The sequence below is a fragment of the Phyllobates terribilis genome, unplaced genomic scaffold, assembly GCF_046119375.1.
Source record: "Phyllobates terribilis strain yellow unplaced genomic scaffold, ASM4611937v1 Scaffold_3__8_contigs__length_932513732, whole genome shotgun sequence".
Taxonomy (NCBI): domain Eukaryota; kingdom Metazoa; phylum Chordata; class Amphibia; order Anura; family Dendrobatidae; genus Phyllobates; species Phyllobates terribilis.
The window spans coordinates 506,559,500-506,582,456 of record NW_027362763.1 but is presented as its reverse complement, the minus strand read 5'-3'; the positions used below and the strand labels follow the sequence as shown (position 1 = coordinate 506,582,456).

Sequence of the window (22,957 nt, the reverse complement as noted above, 5' to 3'; positions counted from 1 at the left end):
GTCACTCCCAAAATTAAAGTGGAAAAACACACTACAGGCTGATCCAATTTTGATGTAATGTCCTTAAAACAAGTCAAAATGAGGCTCAGTATTGTGTGTGGCCTCCACGTGCCTGTATGACCTCCCTACAACGCCTGGGCATGCTCCTGATGAGGTTGCGGATGGTCTCCTGTGGGATCTCCTCCCAGACCTGGACTAAAGCATCCGCCAACTCCTGGACAGTCTGTGGTGCAATGTGACGATGGTGGATGGAGCGAGACATGATGTCCCAGATGTGCTCAATCAGATTCAGGTCTGGGGAACGAGCGGGCCAGTCCATAGCTTCAATGCCTTCATCTTGCAGGAACTGCTGACACACTCCAGCCACATGAGGTCTGGCATTGTCCGGCATTAGGAGGAACCCAGGGCCAACCGCACCAGCATATGGTCTCACAAGGGGTCTGAGGATCTCATATTGGTACCTAATGGCAGTCAGGCTACCTCTGGCGAGCACATGGAGGGCTGTGAGGCCCTCCAAAGAAATGCCACCCCACACCATTACTGACCCACTGCCAAACCCGTCATGCTGAAGGATGTTGCAGGCAGCAGATCACTCTCCACGGTGTCTCCAGACTCTGTTACATCTGTCACATGTGCTCAGTGTGAACCTGCTTTCTTCTGTGAAGAGCACAGGGCGCCAGTGGCGACTTTGCCAATCCTGGTGTTCTGTGGCAAATGCCAAGCGTCCTGCACGGTGTTGGGCTGTGAGCACAACCCCCATCTGTGGACGTCGGGCCCTCATACCACCCTCATGGAGTTGGTTTCTAACAGTTTGTGCAGACACATGCACATTTGTGGCCTGCTGGAGGTCATTTTTCAGGGCTCTGGCAGTGCTCCTCCTGTTCCTCCTTGCACAAAGGCAGAGGTAGCGGTCCTGCTGCTGGGGTGTTGCACTCTTACGGCCCCCTCCACGTCTCCTGGTGTACTGGCCCATCTCCTGTTAGCGCCTCCAGCCTCTGGACACTACGCTGACAGACACAGCAAACCTTCTAGCCACAGCTCACATTGATGTGCCATCCTGGATGAGCTGCACTACCTGAGCAACTTCTGTGAGTTGTAGAGTCCGTCTCATTGTATTACGAGTGTGAAAGCACAACCAACATTCAAAAGTGACCAAAACATCAGCCAGAAAGCATTGGTACGGAGATGTGGTCTGTGGTCCCCACCTACAGAACCACTCCTTTATTGAGGGTGTCTTTATAATTGCCAATAATTTCCATCTATTGTCTAATCCATTAGCACAACAGCATGTGAAATTGATTGTCAATCAGTGTTGCTTCCTAAGTGGACAGTTTGATTTCACAGAAGTTTGATGTACTTGGAGTTATATTCTGTTGTTTAAGTGTTCCCTTTAATTTTTTGAGCAGTGTACATTTGTGATTGAGGATAATGTCACATCTGCATGTAGCTGAAAAGTGGGGCCCTGGAGTTGGTTACTGGTGGGCCCTTGGCACCCCAGTCCGACACTGGTTGTGGTTATAGAGATACTGTCCAGTTCATGTGGGCTTGTGGTCAGAGTCTTTGAGGGCTCATATATAAAAAATGTTACATCTACATTGAATCATTTTTCAGACGTACGCTTCAACTAGAGTTCAACAAAACATAAAGAAGAAAGACAAACCAGGTCATAGACATTAGATTTCTGAGGGGAGACATCATGACTTGCAGCAGGATCCACTGACAATCTAATGTTTGTCGGAACTGCTGGATTGGTCTCGAATGTCTCATGTCAACAGAAACAGGGTCATTGTGCCCCAGACATAAGCGTCGCTACAGTTCTGTCATCTGTCTCCCTCCTCTAATAACAGGTACATCTCAGCTTTATAAAATTCTTCATAAATTATATTATTGCTGTACCTTATTTGCTTTATGATTTACTTTTTCTAGTTATGTCCACTTTGACATAGCATCAAGTAGTATATTTCAATACTATATAATAATGTTATAATATAAATGTAAATTTGAAAATGTAATAAAAAATTTAACTCCATAAAGAAAAGAAAATAATCCCTTCTTTAGTTTTTGCACTAAATTTGAATTGTTATGTTTTTAATGTTTTCTGAAAAACACAATAAAACGCAACAATTTCGGTTCAACAATAGCCCAATTGTATTAATATTTGTTCCTCCTCACTCCTCGAAAACTAAAATTCTAAAATTCAGAGATTTACAATGAATCCAAAGAAATCATCTGAAATGACACACAGGTTCTGGGGGACAACTGTAGCAATTATTAGTATATAAATATAAAGAAAAAAATACGATGCAAGCCAAAAATTAAATAATTGCTATCACATTGTTTTTTGAACTGTAAAATCTGAAACTGCATATTACGTCCCCTGTATTCACAATTATATGGCTAATAATATGGCTAATTATCTGGTTAATAATATGACTTCCACAGTATAGCAACTATTGGCAGTTTTCTGTATGATACAAATGTGGCACCCCAGGGGTCTGGTTTTCCACAGTAAGGCTATGTGCCCACGTTGCATTTATGAAGCAGAAAATTTCTGCTGCATAAATGCAAGTCCTCTCCCGGAAAAACGCATGCGGAATTCCGCACGCATTTATCGCGCATTTTTCGCGCGTTTATCACGCGTTTTCCACATGCGGAATTGCCTTGCGTTTTTTATGCATTGGACTAAGGCAATTCCGCTTGCAGAAACGCAAAATTAAATGACATGCTGCGGATTTTTGAACGCGGCATAAACGCTGCGGAAAAATCCGCAGCATGTGCATAGAACTTGCGGAATCCCATTGGGGACAATGGGGTGCGGATATACATGCGTTTTTCAAGCGTTTACGCTGCGGAAATTCCGCAGCATATACGCTTGAAAAATGCTACGTGGGCACACAGCCTATCAGCAATGTTATGTCTGAGAGCAGGTGGGAGGTCTCTTGGTCAGGGATCCTATGCATGCCACACCTCCTGCCCAGTCCTGGGAGGGGAAGAACTTCCCCTATATAAAGCTGGGGCTGAGGCAGGGTGAGTGAGTAGAGAAGAAGCAGAGAAAAGAAGCAAATATAGGAAGAAACAACAGGAGCTCTGTGGGAGCAGTGTTACAAGGAGTCAGGGGCTGGCAGCTGCAGAGCTCGCCCTGACTGAGAAGTTATCACCGGACCCGGAGTCCGAGGCTGTGGGGACTAACTCCTATCCAGCAGCAGAAACCGACCGGCAGGGGATTGCAGGTCCTCTGGCCCAGAAACCCGAAGGCCCCGAGTCACCGGCCATACGGGTGAGCACCACACGGTACACTCAGGGACGTGGGCTACTTATACCCGCCTCTAGCAAGGTAGCCAGAAGAGTATCGTTAGTTTGGGAGGCCTACAACTCCGCCTGGCCAGGGGAGATCCCATCTGCTCAAGGACTGACCAGGCCCCAATCGCTAGCCAGTACTCCGGGAGGGTCTATCTTTGTCACCAGTAAAGACCCTGAACTACACAGTACCGTCTCCGAGTGGTTCCTGCTACCCCCATCATCCACGTCGGCTGCCCTGAGGCCATACCCCTCCCGTTGGGGGTTATACTATCACGCTGCACAATCCTACCACCGGCCTCAGCGGTCTGCCCTGCAGCAGCAGCTCCCTGGCTACACTCAACGGGTGGCGTAGTCGTCCAACATCTACCGCTAAAACAGCGCCACTTAGTCTGACTCCCTGGGCACGGACCGGATCACCGCCACGAGACTACAACCCTCAACAGATCCGGCTCCGGGTAAGCTCCCGCGTGCGCAACGCAGCGCGACACAGGCCCAGGGGCGCGTCAACTTTTGGCGTAGTCGGCAGGATCTCGTGCCCGCAACCACCGGGTACTGCGTGCCTGAAAAAGACTGTGAAAACTTACCCGTGGTGAAGATTCCCGCCATCCGGCGCCATCTTCCGCTTTCTTCCCGCCATCGGTGGAGTTTTCCCGCCATCCGGCGCCATCTTCGGCCTTCTTCCCGCCATCCGTGGAGTTTTCCTGCCATTGGACGCCATCTTGAGGACGCCGCGCGGGAAGAAGAGGGGCGTGGACTCCGAAAACGCGCGAGAACTGAAGCCCCGCCTCACGTCCGGACGTTGCGTAAGGTCCTGGAAGGAGCCCAGCAGACGCCGACGTCACAGGAGCGCGACGGAAGGTCCTCAACCCTGACGATCCACTGCGGAGCCGCGGCCTACGGAAGAGGATCATCGCAAGGTAGGCCACGGTCCACTAGGGGGGAGAAGGATGTCGGATACGGAGGAGAGCTTCACCGCTCCAACCCCCGCCAGCGCCACCGCTGTTGCGGTCATGCCTTTCACCATGCCCTATATCCCGGGGGCAGCCTGGCTACCCCAGTACTCAGGGGAGTCACATACCCTGCAGGACTTTAGAGAAAAACTGGATAGCCTCTTCCAGGTGTACCCCCTCACAGAAGAGCAAAAAGTAATCATCCTGGTGGCCCAATTAACCGGGGCAGCCCAAAGGGAGGTAAAGTCCTGGCCACCTGGGGGGAGGACTGTCGCAGGGATACTAACCCGGCTGAGGGACACCTTTGATACCCGCACCTCAGCCGAGATCAAGCTTAGATTCTACGGGTGCAAACAGCGGGCACATGAGAGTATAAGGGACTATGCCCTGAACCTACAAGAGGCCCTGAGAGCCATTAAGCAGACCGACCCTGACGGCGTGGGAGACGAGGACAGGCTGTTAACTGAACAATTTATAGAGGGTTTATATTGCAATGCCCACCGAACCCAGTTGCGGGCAATGGCCTTACAGGACCCTCATCTGGGATTTGCACAGTTCAAGGACAGAGCCATCCGGGTGCTCCGAGAACCGGCACCAGGTGGCGTTGTGACCCACAGACGCCCCACTACCACCTACCACCAGGAGGCGGCGCCCTTGTCGGCAGGGCCTGTGGGAGCTGATGCGCAGGCTTTGAACAATGACTCGGCTCCAGACCTGCACCATCAGGTCCAAGAGCTAGCTAAAAGCGTTGCTGCGCTAACCCGAACTGTGCAGTCTTTACAGGTTTCCACTCCAGGGAAGATCCAGCTGGCATCCGGACCGGAGGACATCCCGTGGCGTCGACCAATGAGGACCCCACCGGCCAGAGGAAGACCCAGCGACCGATACAACGAGGACGGACGACCCATCTGCCGCCGCTGTAATCAACCCGGACATATGGCAAGGTACTGTCCTTTAAACTGGCACAACCTAGGGTAGAGGGCCAACCCCTAGGAAAAAGATCATCAGGCCCATCAAACTGGCACGACAAATATGTGGGAGGACGTCCAGTCTTGCCTGTGGTACTGGATGGCATTCCTATGAGTGCCCTACTGGACACCGGGTCACAGGTCACCACCATCCCGTACGTGCTCTTCAAGCAGTACTGGAATGACTCGGATATTACCCGCTACCCTGACGACGACTTGAGTATCATGGCCAGCAATGGTCAGCCCGTGCCACAGATCGGATTTAAAGAGGTGACCATTAAAATTGGTAGAGTTGAACTGGCAGCACAGGGACTGATCATTGTAGACATTGACAAACACGAGAGTCACCCAAAGATAACTCTAGGAACTAATGTAATTGAAAATTGTCTTGCAGAGGTGATTTTCCTTTTACAGCAGGTTGCCAAGAACGCCAGCTCCGGCGAGCAGCGAGTGCTCCAAAAAGAGATCCGGGCACTGATGCGACGGCAACAGGTGGAACTCTCCGGCGGTGAGATTGGTAGCGTGAGAATGTGTGACCCTTTCCCTATTGCCATGCCCCCAAAAAGTGAAATGATGATTTGGTGCCGGGCAGCTATTGGTCTGAGAGGTAGAGATTACCAGGCAATGGTAGAACCAGTTTACTCAGACAGTAGGCCCACCATCTTGACAGCATGGGGGGTGGTTAATGTACGCCATGGGAGGGTGCCCGTTCGCATAATCAATATCGGGAAGAGGGAAGTGTACCTGCCCCGGTATGCCACGCTAGCCAAATTATATACCATTAACCAAAATGCTATACAATCTGTGGAACCCTTGCCTCCATCTCACCCGGAGGAAGGTAACGGCTCTAAGAAAACAATGGAGGACTGGTGTCAGCAACTACACTTGGGTACTGACTCCACTCCCTCACATCAGAAACAGGGAGTCTATCGGGTGGTTCAAGAGTACGAGAGAGTGTTTAGTAAACACCCGTTAGACTTCGGGCGAGTCAAGGGGGTAGAACACCACATCCCCACGGGAGACCATCCTCCCATAAAAGAGAGGTATCGACCCGTACCCCCTGCACACTACCAACACGCCAAGGGGATGCTTAGAGACATGAAGGAGGCTGGGGTGATCAGGGATAGCTGTAGCCCCTGGGCAGCTCCACTAGTCTTAGTCAAAAAGAAAGACAACACCATGAGGATGTGTGTAGATTACCGGAAAATCAACCGTATCACACACAAGGATGCGTACCCCTTACCAAGGATAGAGGAGTCTTTGGCTGCTTTAAGATCTGCTAACTTCTTCTCTACCTTGGATCTCACCAGTGGGTACTGGCAGGTTCCTGTAGCAGAGGCGGACCGGGAGAAGACCGCATTCACCACCCCGATGGGACTTAGCGAGTTTACCTGCATGCCGTTCGGACTCTGTAATGCACCAGGAACCTTCCAACGATTAATGGAGTGCTGTCTGGGCCATAGAAACTTCAAGACGGTCCTGTTGTACCTGGACGATGTCATCGTATATTCTAAGACTTATGAGGACCACCTGAAACACCTGGCGGAAGTGTTCGAAGCTCTGGCAAGCTACGGCCTAAAGGTGAAACCCTCCAAGTGTCACCTCCTGAAACCAAAGGTGCAGTACCTGGGACACGTGGTGAGCGCTGACGGAGTGGCTCCCGACCCTGATAAGATCACCGCAATTAAGGAATGGCCAAGTCCCTCCAGTGTAAAGGAAGTGCGGCAGTTCCTCGGGTTGGTAGGCTACTACCGCAGGTTCATCCCCGGTTTCACCAAAAAGGCAGCTCCTATGCAGGACCTCCTGATAGGCCAGTCCCGGAAGGCCAAGAACCAGAAGCCGCCCTTCAGATGGGAGAAGTTGGAAGAGGAGTCCTTCCGCCAGCTGAAGATGGCCCTCACGGGGGATGAAATCCTGGCGTACCCGGATTACAGCCAGCCCTTTATCCTCTACACCGACGCAAGTAACATCGGGCTAGGAGCCGTGCTGTCCCAGATCCAGCAGGGGAAAGAACGAGTAATCGCTTACGCCAGCCGAAAACTGCGACCCACCGAGAGAAACCCTGAGAATTACAGCTCATTTAAGCTAGAGTTCCTGGCAGTGGTGTGGGCAGTCACCGAACGCTTTAAGCACTACCTCGCTTCTTCCCGGTTCGTCGTGTACACGGATAACAACCCGTTGACACACCTGGACACAGCAAGACTCGGTGCCCTAGAGCAGAGATGGATGGCCCGTCTGTCCAACTACGAGTTCACAATCAAATACCGGGCAGGACGCTCCAATACCAACGCGGACGCCCTGTCCAGGATGCCAAACCTACCGGACGTAGGAGAAGATCCAGAGGGACTGGAAGAAGTCGAACTCCCTGCGTTCCACCGGCATGGGACTATCCAGTATTCCCACCGGGTAAGGAGTAAGCAAGCCGCTACGTTTAACCCCTTGCCTCACTACAACTGGGAGGAAACGCAAGACAGTGACCCTGCTGTCCGACTGGTGAAGGAGATGCTGACTCGGCCAGAGGCTCGCCTTGACCCAGACGCTCCGGAGGAAGCCAAGCAACTGTGGGCTGAGAAGAGTCGACTGTTCCTTTATAAGGGGAAGTTGTGCCGCAGAATGGTTAACTCCCGGACGCATGAACTAATCTGGCAAGTAGTGGTGCCACGAAGAGACGCAGCCATGGTGATGGAGGCATACCACGACGGGGCTGGACACTTCGGATGGAAGAAGCTGGAGTTCCTGCTGCGCGAGCGGTTCCACTGGGTAGGCATGAGGGGAACCATCGAGAGGTGGTGCAGAGACTGTGGCCCGTGCAACCTAAGAAGGAAGGACCGTGCCAGCCAGAAGACTCCCCTGCAGTCCATCGTCACCCGGCAGCCGTTGGAACTGGTAGCCTTGGATCATGTAAAACTGACCCCAAGCAGAAGTGGCTACGTCTACGCACTAACCATCGTGGATCACTACTCCCGGTTCTTGGTTGTCGTCCCCGTCAAGGACTTAACAGCTCGAACAGCAGCGAGAGCCTTCCAGCAGCATTTCTGCCGTCCACACGGGTACCCGGACCAAGTGTTGACAGACCAGGGACCTGCCTTTGAAGCGGAGGTCTTCCAAGAATTCTGCACTCTGTATGGCTGCCGGAAGATAAGGACGACACCCTATCATCCGCAAACTAATGGACTTTGTGAGAAAATGAACCAGGTGGTAATGGATCTTCTGAAAACGTTGCCCCTGGAAGAACGCAGTCTGTGGCCTGAGAAGCTGCCCGATCTGGTGGACCTATACAACCACATCTCGGTAGGTTCCACCAACTGTACCCCGGCTTACCTAATGAGGGCGAGACCTGGTAAGTTACCTGTTGACCTGGAAATGGGAGTCCTGACACCTGAGGACACTTCACCAGAAGCAGACTGGGACACAGAGAGGCAGCAGCAGTACCGGAGAGTACAGGAGAGCGTGGAGCGAAGTCTCTGTCAGGCTAGGGAAAGACAAGAGAAAACTTACAACCAGTATGCTCCCGCTGTTCCCCTGGTACCCGGAGAGCAGGTCTTGAAGAGAAAAAGACGGCTCCACAAGTTGGACGACCAGTGGGAGAAGGACCCGTACACCATACTGCCCTCAAGCCACGACAACCCAAAGGTCTGTACCATCAGTAAAGACGGAGGGGAAACCACAACCATTGTATCCCGGGATCACCTGAAGAAGTGTCCCGAACAGCTACGGAACCCTGAAGAGGAACAAGAAGACCCTCGACCCGTAGAGGAAAGGGAAGACATGGTTAATACTGTGCTCGGAGACTTCCCTCGGTCTTGGACTCAAGTCAATGGTGCAGTTGTGGTACCCGTACTCACCTTCCTCCAACCAGCATCCCAAGCACCTATGGAGCAACAGGTAGAGCTGGAAGAACAGCCGGTCCAGGAGGCAGAAGACCCCACACCAGCAGACCAGGAGGATCAACCCTCTGCTTGCAGTGAGCCTGCCATATCCCTAGTGAGCCAAAGGGCCCGTAGACCGCTGCCCAGTTTACCCTTAACAGCTCCTACACCCTGTAGTTCAGGGCCAGACAGTCAGCTCCGTAGGTCCACTAGGGCCACTAGGGGCCAGTTACCCGCACGTTGGAGGATTTGAAGTGTATAAATTGTTTTATTTGTGGTTACCTGTTTATTGTTGCTTGTGTATAATTATGTGTTTCTAGTTATTTTTAGGAGTCCTTGGTGGATTTACCGGGAATCCTTTGTACATAGTTGGAGCGTAACCCAGGACGGACTAAAGACTGTTAAGGACTCGGGGCAGGACAGACCCCTACCTGGTTACGTCTCCCTGTTTTGGTGAAATGGACACCTTGCTTTCTTCAAAGACTGCACCCGGTTACGGACATGCCGTGACCACCTTTATGTGTTTCTTTATTGTTATTGTTATATCTTGTTATGTTTTTCTAAAATATGTTTAGTCCCGGAGTACTAAATTTCACTAGGGGGGAATGTGGCACCCCAGGGGTCTGGTTTTCCACAGTAACAGCAATGTTATGTCTGAGAGCAGGTGGGAGGTCTCTTGGTCAGGGATCCTATGCATGCCACACCTCCTGCCCAGTCCTGGGAGGGGAAGAACTTCCCCTATATAAACCTAGGGCTGAGGCAGGGTGAGTGAGTAGAGAAGAAGCAAATATAGGAAGAAACAACAGGAGCTCTGTGGGAGCAGTGTTACAAGGAGTCAGGGGCTGGCAGCTGCAGAGCTCTCCCTGACTGAGAAGTTATCACCGGACCCGGAGTCCGAGGCTGTGGGGACTAACTCCTATCCAGCAGCAGAAACCGACCGGCAGGGGATTGCAGGTCCTCTGGCCCAGAAACCCGAAGGCCCCGAGTTACCGGCCATACGGGTGAGCACCACACGGTACACTCAGGGACGTGGGCTACTTATACCCGCCTCTAGCAAGGTAGCCAGAAGAGTATCGTTAGTTTGGGAGGCCTACAACTCCGCCTGGCCAGGGGAGATCCCATCTGCTCAAGGACTGACCAGGCCCCAATCGCTAGCCAGTACTCCGGGAGGGTCTATCTTTGTCACCAGTAAAGACCCTGAACTACACAGTACCGTCTCCGAGTGGTTCCTGCTACCCCCATCATCCACGTCGGCTGCCCTGAGGCCATACCCCTCCCGTTGGGGGTTATACTATCACGCTGCACAATCCTACCACCGGCCTCAGCGGTCTGCCCTGCAGCAGCAGCTCCCTGGCTGCACTCAACGGGTGGCGTAGTCGTCCAACATCTACCGCTAAAACAGCGCCACTTAGTCTGACTCCCTGGGCACGGACCGGATCACCGCCACGAGACTACAACCCTCAACAGATCCGGCTCCGGGTAAGCTCCCGCGTGCGCAACGCAGCGCGACACAGGCCCAGGGGCGCGTCACATATTTTCCTCATTAGGAAATGTGCCTGCTGCATTTTACAGGGGTCCGTGGTTAGATATATGCCTATTCTTCATCCACATTTGAAATAATTAAAAATAGGGATTTTTTTTACTATTTTTTTTTTACTATTATATAGTTTTTACAATATTTTTTTTATGTTATTTTGACTATTTTATCCCATTTATTCAGAGATTTATCTATAGGATATGTAATGTTTAAAGTTTTTCCTTTCAATGATGTTTAGGAATTCAATGTATAACAAAGGAAATATATATTTGATTTCCTAGAAATTAATCTTAAACACTAAAAAATAATTCTGGAATACGATACTCACTTATGGGAATACAATCTCACTTATGAAATATGGTATTTTTTTCTGCCATAAAACAACCAGAATCATTTCTTGAGAGGAGCTGAGGCAACATGAACAATGTATCCCTGAGGGAAAACAACAACCGGACTGGAAACATTTCTTTCCTACTTTCATGATCGGATTATGTTTTAATAGTTTTGCCACAACAAAGCATTTAATTGCGAAGCACGCTCAGTGCCAGATAAGGCCACATGCAATATTATTTTAATGAGCCTAGAAGAGAACCAGCAAAATCAGATCAGAAGTGTAGTAAAAGAGAATTGGAGGAAACTACTCACTTGCTTTTCAAAAGCTGTCGGCACAAGCCGCCTTAATTCGGACAGGCTGTTATTGATGCGATCTCGTCTGCGTTTTTCTATAATCTGCAAGAAGAAAAGAATAAGTAAAAAAAAGAGCATTATCTTATTATAGTACACGTATGTCTATGAGACTTCACATCTGTCAAAATTCTGATTTTAAGTAATACTGACTGTATAGGCTGGGTGGAGGCATAAAGAGCAGGATTCATCATTTGCGTTTTTTAAAAGTCACTTTTTGCAAAAAAAAAAAAGTTGTGGCATTCACCAAAATGTTTTTTTTACAGAAAATTCAAAACAATGGCGCAGAAAGTTTATGAATTTTGGGCAAAGTATTTTTTTCTATCTTTAACCTTTATTAGAGTAAAAATTACATGTTTTGAACAATATCAATAAAAGTTGCTTACAAATTTCTGGTGTACATAGAATCACTCCAGGGGAAAATGGAGTATATTTGTGACAAGTTTTGTGACTTTTTGTAAAGTCAAAAATAATGAATCAGACAAAAATATCTGGAAACTCTAACTGATTTAAAACAATAAAAAAAAAACAGGAAAACACAGAAAAAATAAACATAAAAAAAAAGTGGAAATGGAGCTGTGAATTTGGTGCAAATAAAAAAAAGGCGCAGAACAACAAAAAATTGACAAAAAACAGGCGCAAATGCAATAATGAATCAGGCCCAAAGAGTTCTTGGTATTCCTCAAGGTATTCTCCCTTGAGGGGAGTTGAAATTTTTGTTTGCATTTGAGTTCTGAAAAATTACGGTAAAGTCTGTATACAAATAACATGGCTGACAGGGCCACTTACAATTACCCGTCATAACTTTTTTTGATCCAGTCATATTGTACACAGTATGTTCATTGCGATAATATCAGCACTCTAATTTTTTGTCAGGTCTGGTCATTTTTAGATCTGATGGAAAGATTCCTTGGCTCATACCAATTAATCAGTCACTATTTGTCAGATTATGTAAAATTTGTTACAGTTAAACCCATTTTAGGAAGCTGTGCAGTTCTCTTCTTTGAACAGTAAAGTAATGGAACCTTTCACAGTATTAGTTATCAAAAAAGGTAGGCTGACATGGATCAGGCATATTGGAAATAAGTATGAAAATATTGAGATATTCCACATGATCATAGAGTGTTTAGACACATACTTGTCTATAATACACAATTTTGATGTATGGAATTATACAATCAGCACTGGGTAATTCAGGTTTGGGATGAAAGTCTGCAGTCACTCTATGTGGCTACAGACTTCTGAATCCTCTCAGGGAGCACACTGCTCACAGTCAGGATTCTTGGGGTACGGCGGTGAGAGCAGGTGCTCACATGACCACAGGTATGTCATTTGGATACTTTCGGTCACATTCCGGCTAAACGTGCGCAGCCTCACTTCATACAAGTGTTCTGAGTGAGGCTAGTTGGCACGAGACCACATGTATGCAAATCATATACTTGTGATCACGTGACTGCCCGCTCTCATGCCGACAGCATGTGGTGCGTGAGCTGTGAGGATTCAGAAGTCTACAGTCACATAGAGTAACTGCAGACTTTCATCCCAAACTTGGATAACCCCTTTAAATACTCGAGGGTGATGGTATTCATTTACAAGGGTAAATCCAGTAATCATTGTTGTGTCCATTTACTGATCCTGTCATATGCAACAATATGATAAAGAATTATTAATACAAATAGGCCAATTTTCTGCAATTGTCTGTTAAATAGCTGGTATGTGCCTGTATCAGCAGTGGCCAGAGATTGCTCCGATTGCTGCTGTTTACCTTTTAGATGCTGCTGTAAATTACTCACAGCAGTATTTAAATGGCTTGCTTGACAGCACACACATTAGCTCTCATCCGATCCCCTGCAATCAGGAGCTGATGGGTTACCATGGCTGCTGAGGACCTGCTGGAGGCCCTGGTCGCTGCCATCTTAGTCCTCCTTATACAGAAGGTTAACTTGATAAGAGACCCGCATATGATCTCAGGTTCAAATCTCCTCGGGAAATTTAAAAAATAAACATATTTGGTATTGTTATGTTATGTCTGCAAAAGTTCCATCTATTAGAATATAAAATATTTACACCATATGTTAAAAGCAGAAAACCGAAAAAATACTTAGCGCCAGAATTGCTGTTTTTTAGTTGTCGCACTTCCCTAAAAAATACAAATACAATAAAAAGCAATCAAAATGTCTTATGTACTCCAAAATGGTATCAATAAAAAACACAGTTCAACATGCAAAAAACAAGTCTGTATATAGCTCCATGGACGGGAAAATAAAAAAGTAATGGGTCTCAAAGTAATGCAATAGAAACCAATTTTTTTTTACAAATTTCTGAATTTCTTTTCACAACATAAATAAAAAAAAATAAAAATAAGTTTGGTAATTTACTGCTCAATGAACGATGTAAAAACAAAACCTCAAAATACAAAGGCAGAATTTAATTTTTTTATTACCGTTTCACCCCACTTGGAATTTTATTTCCCTTTTTTCAAGACATCAAATGGTAAAATAAATATCATTCAAAACTACAACTGAACTAAAAAAAAGCAAACCCTCATACGAATATGTCAACGGTAAAATAAAAAGTTGTAGCTCTTGGAAAAAGGGAGAGGGGGAATCGAAAAAAATGAAAAAAATCCCCGGCTACTTAAAGGGTTAAGCTGTTATACCTAAGTAATACAAGCCATGTACACTAATTTGCATGAGTAATATCTGAAAATATGGCAGACATTATGCTACTCTGCTATCAGAAGTAATGCTCTTTTTTTTAATAAAGGATCATTTCACAAAGTGATATGTAAAGTTAAAATCTTACCCCTCTCCGCTTCTTCCTGGCCATGATCTGTGATGTTGTGGTCGGAGAATGTGATCGAATTATTGAGCCACTACTATGTCTGTTAGAAAAAAACAGGCAAAACTCAGTGATGCGAAAAATACACATTTGGACATATAGATGTGGTCATTTTAGACAATATATATTTAGCCGAGCTGAGATTAGCACAGCTTCTGGTGGCAGAAATTAACGTGATTTTTGTGATTTTACACAGGACTGCAGGTGACCCTATTGCATTGCTTCATCTCAAAGATACACACGCTTCTCGGTTTTATGTCATTAATGACAGTTTTTAGCTGTGCAACATTGTAGCAATCATCGATGTATCTGATCCTTGTGTCGGAAACGATTAATTACACGATCTAGTGATATCCTTCGCAAGTGTTGGTTACCATTATGGATTAGCTCTATTAATTACAATCACAAATTCAGAGACGTGACATTTAACGCAGGAGACTGGTATTGTCTACAAAGTCCAGAAACAATATATCTGTACCAGAAAAGTAACAATGATTTCATTTATTACAAGAGTTTTGCTGGACTTTCTCATGAGCATGGCAAGATTTCAGGCCCCAACAACAAATTATTGTTTTCTGCCTCCAGAAAGAAATAAAACATGGACAATGTTCTCCACAATCACAATTCCTAAACAAGAAACCACATCTGTTCCCATAGGAAGTGGTGTACAGAAATGAAGTAATGTTAGAAAATTGTAATGTCAAAGGAGCTGTATGCATGAACTAAGGAAAACTTAAGAGGAGCTGCGACAAGGGTGGCAAACCTTCTAAAAGAAGCGGAGAACACATTGCTTTTTACAGTGGAGAAAGGCCCCATGTACACAGGTTCCAACATTTTTACTGCACTATTTTTTTCTGGTAAAATAACAGACATCCTAATAAAGCCCCAACAACCTCAATTCTAGTCAATGGTGTCGCTCTGGCACCGCTTGTGTCCATCAGATGATGTACTGTTTCTTGCTCAAGTTTTGTTTTCCTGTTCCGTTAATGGAAGTCCTAAAACTTAGAATCGTTAAGTAGAATTTTTTTTTTTTTTTAATAAAAGATCCCGTCGACATTGAGCAGAAAGTCAAACTTGCCCAGTATTTTATGAAGGTATATGAAGATGTAGTAGAGCTATATATACTATTTAACTTTTGATGGAGCATCTTTTGGATAACATCTCTCAGATGTTCCTCCACCATTACATAACGTGGCAGTTTGCGTGTAGTTCTGTGCGGACGTATCAGATTGTGACATAATCACACACTGCAGTAATACAGTGGCTGATTAATAGGGGCTAATCGGCTAAGAAACCAATGCCATTAAGCCATCAGCTTGGTGTATTCTTCCTGACACCTGGCGACACAGCTAATTGCTGGGATGGCACGGCCAGAACAAATGGCCTATTACACGGGAGCTTTTCTTATAGTCTGGAGGCTGACTGACATAGATCACAGCATACGTCTTGAAATAATTCACTCTTCCTGCTGTACAAGATGAGGTGACAGACTGAATATCAATGTACGGCATAATGACTGCATCTGATTAATAGAAATTAAAAACAATTGCAAAAAATTCTAAACCACAGAATATCTTAACCCCTTCATGACCGATGATGTATATTTACGTCATCGGCCATGTCCCTACCTTTCCCTGCACTTGATGGCTGATTTTATCAGTCATCAAGTGTCTCTAACAGCCGCGGGTGGATCCGAGATCCACCCGCGGCTGTTAACCAGTTACATGCTGCTGTGAATCACTGACAGTGGCATTTAACACACGCAGACAGGAAGCGCGTCATTGATCACACCTATCAGCATGGTCGTCACGTGATCGCGGGGCGCTGATGGGTTGTCATGACCGCCAGGGGTCTGCTGAAGATCCCAGTGCCTATCAACACGATCCTCCTGGAGACTGAGATTGTGACTTTTGTTATACATATTACTGCTGATGCACTGCTATGTATCGCACAGGCGATCAGATGATCACAGCTTCAAGTCTCCTAAGGGAACTATTAGATAGAGTAAAAACTAAACAAAAAAAGTTTTAAAAAATATTTAAAAAAATTAAAAATAAACAAAAAAGTTCAAATCACCCCCCTTTTTCACCAAATAAAATAATTTAAAAAAATACACATATTTGGTATCGCCGAGTTCAGAAATGCCCGACCTATCAAAATACAAAATAAATCTGATTGTTAAACGGATTAACGAAAAAAAAAATCAAAAAGCTAGAATTATGTTTTTTTGTAGCCACAACATTTCAATAAATTACAATAGAAGGCAATCAAAACGTTGTATCTACCCCAAAATGGTATCAGTAAAAACGTCAGCTCAGGACACAAAATATAAGCCCTCACACAGCCCCATATACTGAAAAATGAGAACATTATGGGTCTCGGAAAATGGCGACATAAGTAAATTTTGTTTTTGACAAATTTATGAATTTTTTTCACCACTTAAATAAAAAAAAACTATGCATGTTTAGTATCTGCGTACTCGTAGTGACCTTGGGAATAAAACTGCCACATCCGTTTTACCATATAGTGAACATGGTAAATAAAAAAACAAATAAACACTGTGGAATTGCACTTTTTCTGCAATTTCACCGCACTTAGAATTTTTTTTTCCATTTTCCAGTACACTATGTGGCAGAATGAAAGGTGTCCTTTCAAAGTAGAAGACGTTTCGCAAAAAACAAGCCCTCAAATGGCTATATGGCTGGAAAAATAAAAAAGTAATGGCACTTGGAAGAAGGGGAGGAAATATCAAAAACGAAAAATGGAAAATCACCCAAGGTTTAGAAATATGAATAAAGCAGTAGAAAAGTTGTCTAATTATTTCTATTTGTCTTACGCGCAATATCTTAAAATTTCTTTATTCACATTTGTTCATTCTGCAACTTCTACAGAATAGGAAAAATGTAATGCAAATCACTGCCACAATTTTTTTTTCTCCAAAACTCACAGGTAAATTACACCCGAAAAATGAACTCTGCAACACGCGCATAGATAAAATGTATATGATTCTGCACTGTATATACAGATTGTCCAGAGCAAAACTGATCATTTAACTCCTTGTGGCCATATAAGTTGTGATAGTTTTGGTTAAGGATAGTTCCGAATGGTTCATTCTCAATGCTAATGCACTACAGCAGCTCTGCTACATCTGTATAATAAAATTAGGGATTACGCTAGGGATTCTTCTCAGATTGGCTGGCCACACTGCTAGGCATGATAATGGGATGTAAGTTTTAGATATCTTTAATATATGGGAATGCATTTTAATATATATTATAATTGGAAGATTCCTGATTCACATAGCCCTACTGAGCCAAACTTAGATCTCCAAAAAATGCTATAGTGAAGTAAAGTACATTTATTTAAGTGAAAGCTGCGGGGGCCTGATCCCACGACGGCAATGTGGACAATAAAATGTGCCTTTATTATGGTCATGTGAAACGGCCCTTGGAGGTAACGTTATAAACTCTGTATTCACACTCAGGAAGCTGCCAGCATTTAATATTTTTGTCCAAGAACTTGTAGTCTCAATACTAGCGCCAAATCCTTTTTTATATTGCATGTTGCATGAAAAGTTCAAATTACATATATGTATATATATATATATATATATATATATATAATTATAAATATACACACGTGTGTATATATAGATATATAGATGTAGATATACAGTATATGTCAATGACAATTGTTGACATAAATAGAAAAATTAACAACAAAACTAATAATTAAACCAGCAGTAGTAAATTATAATAATAGGAAGGATAAGCATCCAATTTTGGGACACAGTGAAGCAGTAGTTTAATATATGTTTCTGAGCACTATGCTGAGTTCACATTGGAGAATTGAAGATACTCAGTGAATACAATACTCGCTTATTGTCTTGCAGCTTGTACTGAAATGTCAGAAGGCTAACAGTTTTGTCACAGTTTAGTCACAGTTTAGTCCCTGTTTGGGACAATTGAAAGCTAATTTTGGTGATTTATGATTATGGTCATATTAGACCCTGTTCACACACACTTTACTTCAGCATTTCTAAACACTAGATCAACCTCAGGTGAGGGTAAAGGGTCTTTCATGGCTTTTTCTACAACAGTTTTTGTTGCATTTTTATTTCAATACATTTAACAAACATTATTTCTTACATCTTTCAATGTGAAAAATGGCAGAAAAAAATCCCATCCTTAGAGCATCCTGGATATGGGAAAAACACTACTAAACACTGTGAATGTTGACTTTTCAATAATTTCCTATAATCTTTAAAGTAATATCTAGCTACAGTGTTTTAGGCTTTATGTGTGAATGCAGCCCTATCATGTAAAGCCAAAGTGTAAACCGTTATCTTTATACCATAAAAGGGGTTAATATAAGTTTCCTGAATCATTCCTAATCATTTCTATTGTAAGGCTTATTCACAATGAAGTATGAACCGAGCATGTCAGTGCCCTATATCTCATGCCAAAAACAGGATCGGATCCCATCAGAGGAGAGCAGGGAAAGTCTCTTCAAAAGAAATGCCTGAGAAAGGTTTCCCTGCTTTCCTCTCATGGGATCCAATCCTGTTTTTTGGCAAGAAACACTGTACACAGCTTTCAAGCAGACTGTCATATGGCTGTGTTGATGAAGCCTTGGGCCTCGTTCACACGTCAGTATTTAGGACAGCATTTTGCATCAGCATTTAGAAGTTAAAGCCTGGAGATGATGGAAAACAAAGAGGTGTGAATAGTTCCTTTATAGTTTCTTTTTCTCTCTGATTCAAAATTATCAAACTATGTAAGTGTAAAAAGTGGCCTTAAACACATGCCCTTTTCTTTCACACCATAGTTACAACAAGAACTAACTGCATCGCTCAGGTAAGTAGCTGGTGATTTGATCTAGGTGTAACTTGGAAAATAAAAAAAACACACGAGCAGCTTTTAGTGAGATATTCTATGGAGAGATCATTTCCTAAAATTATTTTTTTAAATATATACAATCCCAAAAATTAGTTCATAACTAACAAAGTTTTTTTTTTATAATATAATAGGTCAGTTCCCAAAAGCACCATATAAATTTGTCATCTATCTATCTATCTATCTATCTATCTATCTATCTTCTATCTATCTATCCATCTATCAATCTATCACCTATATATCATCTATCTATCCATATATCCATATCTATCCATCCATATATCTATCTATATCTATCTATCACATATATCTATCTATCTATCTATCTATCTATATATCATCTATCTATATATCATCTATCTATCCATATATCTATCTATCTATCAATCTATCTATCTATCTGTCTATCTATCCATATCTATCTATCTATCTATCCTGATATCCATATCTATCTATCCATCTATCTATCCATATATCTATCTATCATCAATCTATTTGTCCATATATCTATCTATCTATCTATCTATCCATCTATCTATCATCTATCTATTTGTCCATCTATCTATCTATCTATCTATCTATCTATCATCTATCTATTTGTCTATCTAGCTATCTATCTATCTATCTATCTATCTATCTATCATCTATCTATTTATCTGTCCTGTCAGTCTGTCTATCAATCTATCTAATTATCTATCTATTTAGCTATGTTCAAGGAAAATAAAGGCAGCACACCAATTCAAAAAAGTGAAAAAAAATACTTTTTGATGGCCCATATTGGCAACGTTTCGGCAGTAGGTGTGACCCTTACCCAAGCTTGAGAAAGGCTCACACCTAGTGCCGAAATGTCGCCATTATGGGCCATTAAAAAGTAATTTTTTCACTTTTTTGAATTGGTGTGCTGCCTTTATTTTCTTTGAACATATACCACATATAAAGCTTGGTTCTCGCCTGGGAGTCTCGGCACCCAAACACTATTGCTGGTGCTGTTTCTATCTATCTATCTATCTATCTATCTATCTATCCCATCTCTCTCTCTTTATCTATCCATCTATATAAATAACTATCATGTATCTAAATCCAAATACGCTTTATTGGCAGGGCCAAATACACATTCATTTTGCTGAAGCAAGTGTACAGTAGGGAATAGGGATAGGGACTGTATCTAGAGCTCTTCAATCTTTCAGCCATGATCAAATATATGAAAGGGATGTACAATTGTCATTAAATGTCAGTGATAAACCCATCTCTACAATATCCAGGCATCTTAGCTCCGCTGCCTCTGACACACTAAGCTCTATCTGTACAATAGGGATGTGACCACACAACTTCTTTTCCACAGATGACATTTCCACCAGTGATCAGCACCATCACACATTTCCAGTCCTCATTAGGTGTCTGTACAATCCCCAGGGCTGTGTGTCCCCAATGTCCCTGTGCACAGCCTGCTGCCATTATCACAGGACTGCAGCCTCTGACTCCTCATCATCTTATTAAAGGAAAAAGAAACAAATCTGTAAATAACAAATAAAACAACTAAATGCAACAATCTGGATTTATAAGTTGCTTCAAAGTTGACACCTGCAGATATAGCAGAGCTGAGTTTCATTTCGACCCACTCTGTGCCATCGTTACTGTACCTAGGGCTTTACATGGGACTGCAATCTAGTAAACTATCCGAACTGTGTAGTGAACAGGAAACATCTATGCCATGTTCTGCCCGTGGAATACCCCACGAGTGTCATATTCTGCGCTGAGCACTCACCCGGAGTAGTTATTCTCACTGCCCACATCTATGGTCTCATCCAGGTCACTGTCAGAGCTGCTGTCATCACACGGTCTCTTCATGGTCAGGCACCAGGCTGGGGAGGAATGACTTATCCACAGGGACTATGGAGGCTGCAGCCGGCTTCAGCGCAGAGCGGTGCCCGGGTCTGATGAGCGGCTGCCAGTCACTCGCATCTATCCTCCCGCTCTGTGCGGCTTTCCCACGCTTCAGCCTGTAGCTCCGGCATCAAGCACGCCCCCTGGCTGCCACTCCCACCCTGTCACCCGGCAAGCAGAGCAGGCTCAGCACCAGCACACGCCCCTCACCACCGCCTGTCAGGGACCAGTGTCAGGATGGCATTGCCTCACACGTGGGGGCATTCTGTAAAAGAAGAGTGAAAGTGGCACATTTACACTAATAATAATCCTTTATTATATTATAGTTATTTCTCATTTGTGTCTAATTATTTAAAGATGAAAATTAAAGAAGTTGTGCACTACTTTAGATTACCCCCCAATATATTCCCCGGGGCTCCTAAGCCTTTTTGTAATTACCTTATGTTGCAGATACTGCCTGTGAGCGGTGATATCGGTGGCCGCTCACAGGCATCACGTGACCTCGCGCTGACGCCACGACAAGTGAGGCGTGACTCAGCACTGGGGTTCCCACGGTGGCTGCCTGGTTGTGGGTGGGGTTACCCCCCCCCCCGCATCACACCCAGCATCCAACGCGCGCTTTCCCAATGAATGGGGAGAGGCAGAGCACGCGGTGGATGACGGGTGTGACGCGGGGGGTAACCCCGCCCACAGCCTGGCATCCACCTGGAACACGGAAAACAAAGACGCCCGGCTGGCACTTGTAGTGACCTCAGCGGATCACGTGATGCCTGTGAGCGGCCAGTGATAGCGCCGCTCACATGCATTATCAGCAACAGAAGGCATTTACAAGAAGTCTTAGGGGCCCTGGGGGATACATGGGGGGGGGGGGGGGGGAATATAAAATAGTGGACAACCCCTTTAATTTATCTAGCATATAACTAATTATTTATCTATTTGTCTATTATATCACTATTATATATCATTTATCAATCAATTTATTTATTATCTATCATATAACTAATTATCTATCTATTTTCTATCTATCTATGTATTATCTATCTATCATATAACTAATCATCTATTTATCTATCTATTATCTATGTATTATCTATGTCTCATCTATCTCTTAACTATCATCTATTATTTATCTATCTACAGTACAGACGAAAAGTTTGGACACACCTTCTCATTTAAAGATTTTTCTGTATTTTTATGACTATGAAAATTGTACATTCACACTGAAGGCATCAAAACTATGAATTAACACATGTGGAATTATATACTTAACAAAAAAGGGTGAAACAACTGAAAATATGTCTTATATTCTAGGTTCTTCAAAGTAGCCACCTTTTGCTTTGATGACTGCTTTGCACACTTGTAAGGGGGAAGACCGGGGTGTAAGTACTTTCAGAGCAAGGGATCCGGAACTGCCGGGGACGTGCATCTGGTTGCAGGGGGAAGACAGCCTGCGAGGACAGGAGTCAGGTGACTGGGAAGCTGGGGGCGTGTCGAGAGGGAGAGCTGGGAGGTCAGGTGACCAAGAGACTGGTGGTGTGGGGAGAGAGAAGAAGAGACGAGGACGTTTGCGCGGGAAAGCGGAGCTGGGTCCTGCTCAGCAGAGCAGGGTGAGAGGGTCCAGGCCCCTGGCTCCAGCACTGGGAGCAAGAGGCGAGTGCAGTGGACTGGAGGAGTCAAGCCGACTAGAGAAGAGAGGCAGTAGTCGGTAGCCGGGCACGTGAGGTGCCGTGTTATGGACTAGGGGCTCAGCGGGTAAAACCGGAGACCGCCCGCTGCCGCCAGAAGACGGAGCATTGTTTGGGCAGGGAAGCCTGAAGAAATCAACACCGGCCTCAGCTGGCAACTGCCTTGTGGAGGAAAAGAGTCGGCTAAGTGTAAAAATTGTCGTTTACATCCAGTTCGACTCTGCGATATCTAGTTAAACTGTGAACTGTCAGTTAAAGACTTTTATATGCTACTTCCCTTGTTTTCCCCCATATTTTCCCCTGATGCTCCCTGCTTGGAGATTTACCCTGTTATTATCAACTTC

The 22,957-nt window shown here is 44.7% G+C and overlaps 1 protein-coding gene across 2 annotated transcripts in view; it reads right to left on the bottom strand.

The window, feature by feature from the left end:
* HEY2 (hes related family bHLH transcription factor with YRPW motif 2) overlaps window positions 1–21,071 on the bottom strand; it is a 35,564-nt gene extending 14,493 nt beyond the window's left edge. For both annotated transcript variants that reach the window (XM_073676016.1, XM_073676017.1), the window contains exons 1-3: window positions 20,810–21,071; window positions 14,114–14,192; window positions 11,270–11,353 (exon numbers count right to left, since the gene is read on the bottom strand). In XM_073676016.1, the coding sequence (XP_073532117.1) occupies window positions 11,270–11,353; window positions 14,114–14,192; window positions 20,810–20,892 (246 nt within the window). In that variant the 5' untranslated portion in view covers window positions 20,893–21,071. The remainder of the gene's footprint in view (window positions 1–11,269; window positions 11,354–14,113; window positions 14,193–20,809) is intronic.
* Between the last annotated feature and the right edge of the window lie 1,886 nt (window positions 21,072–22,957).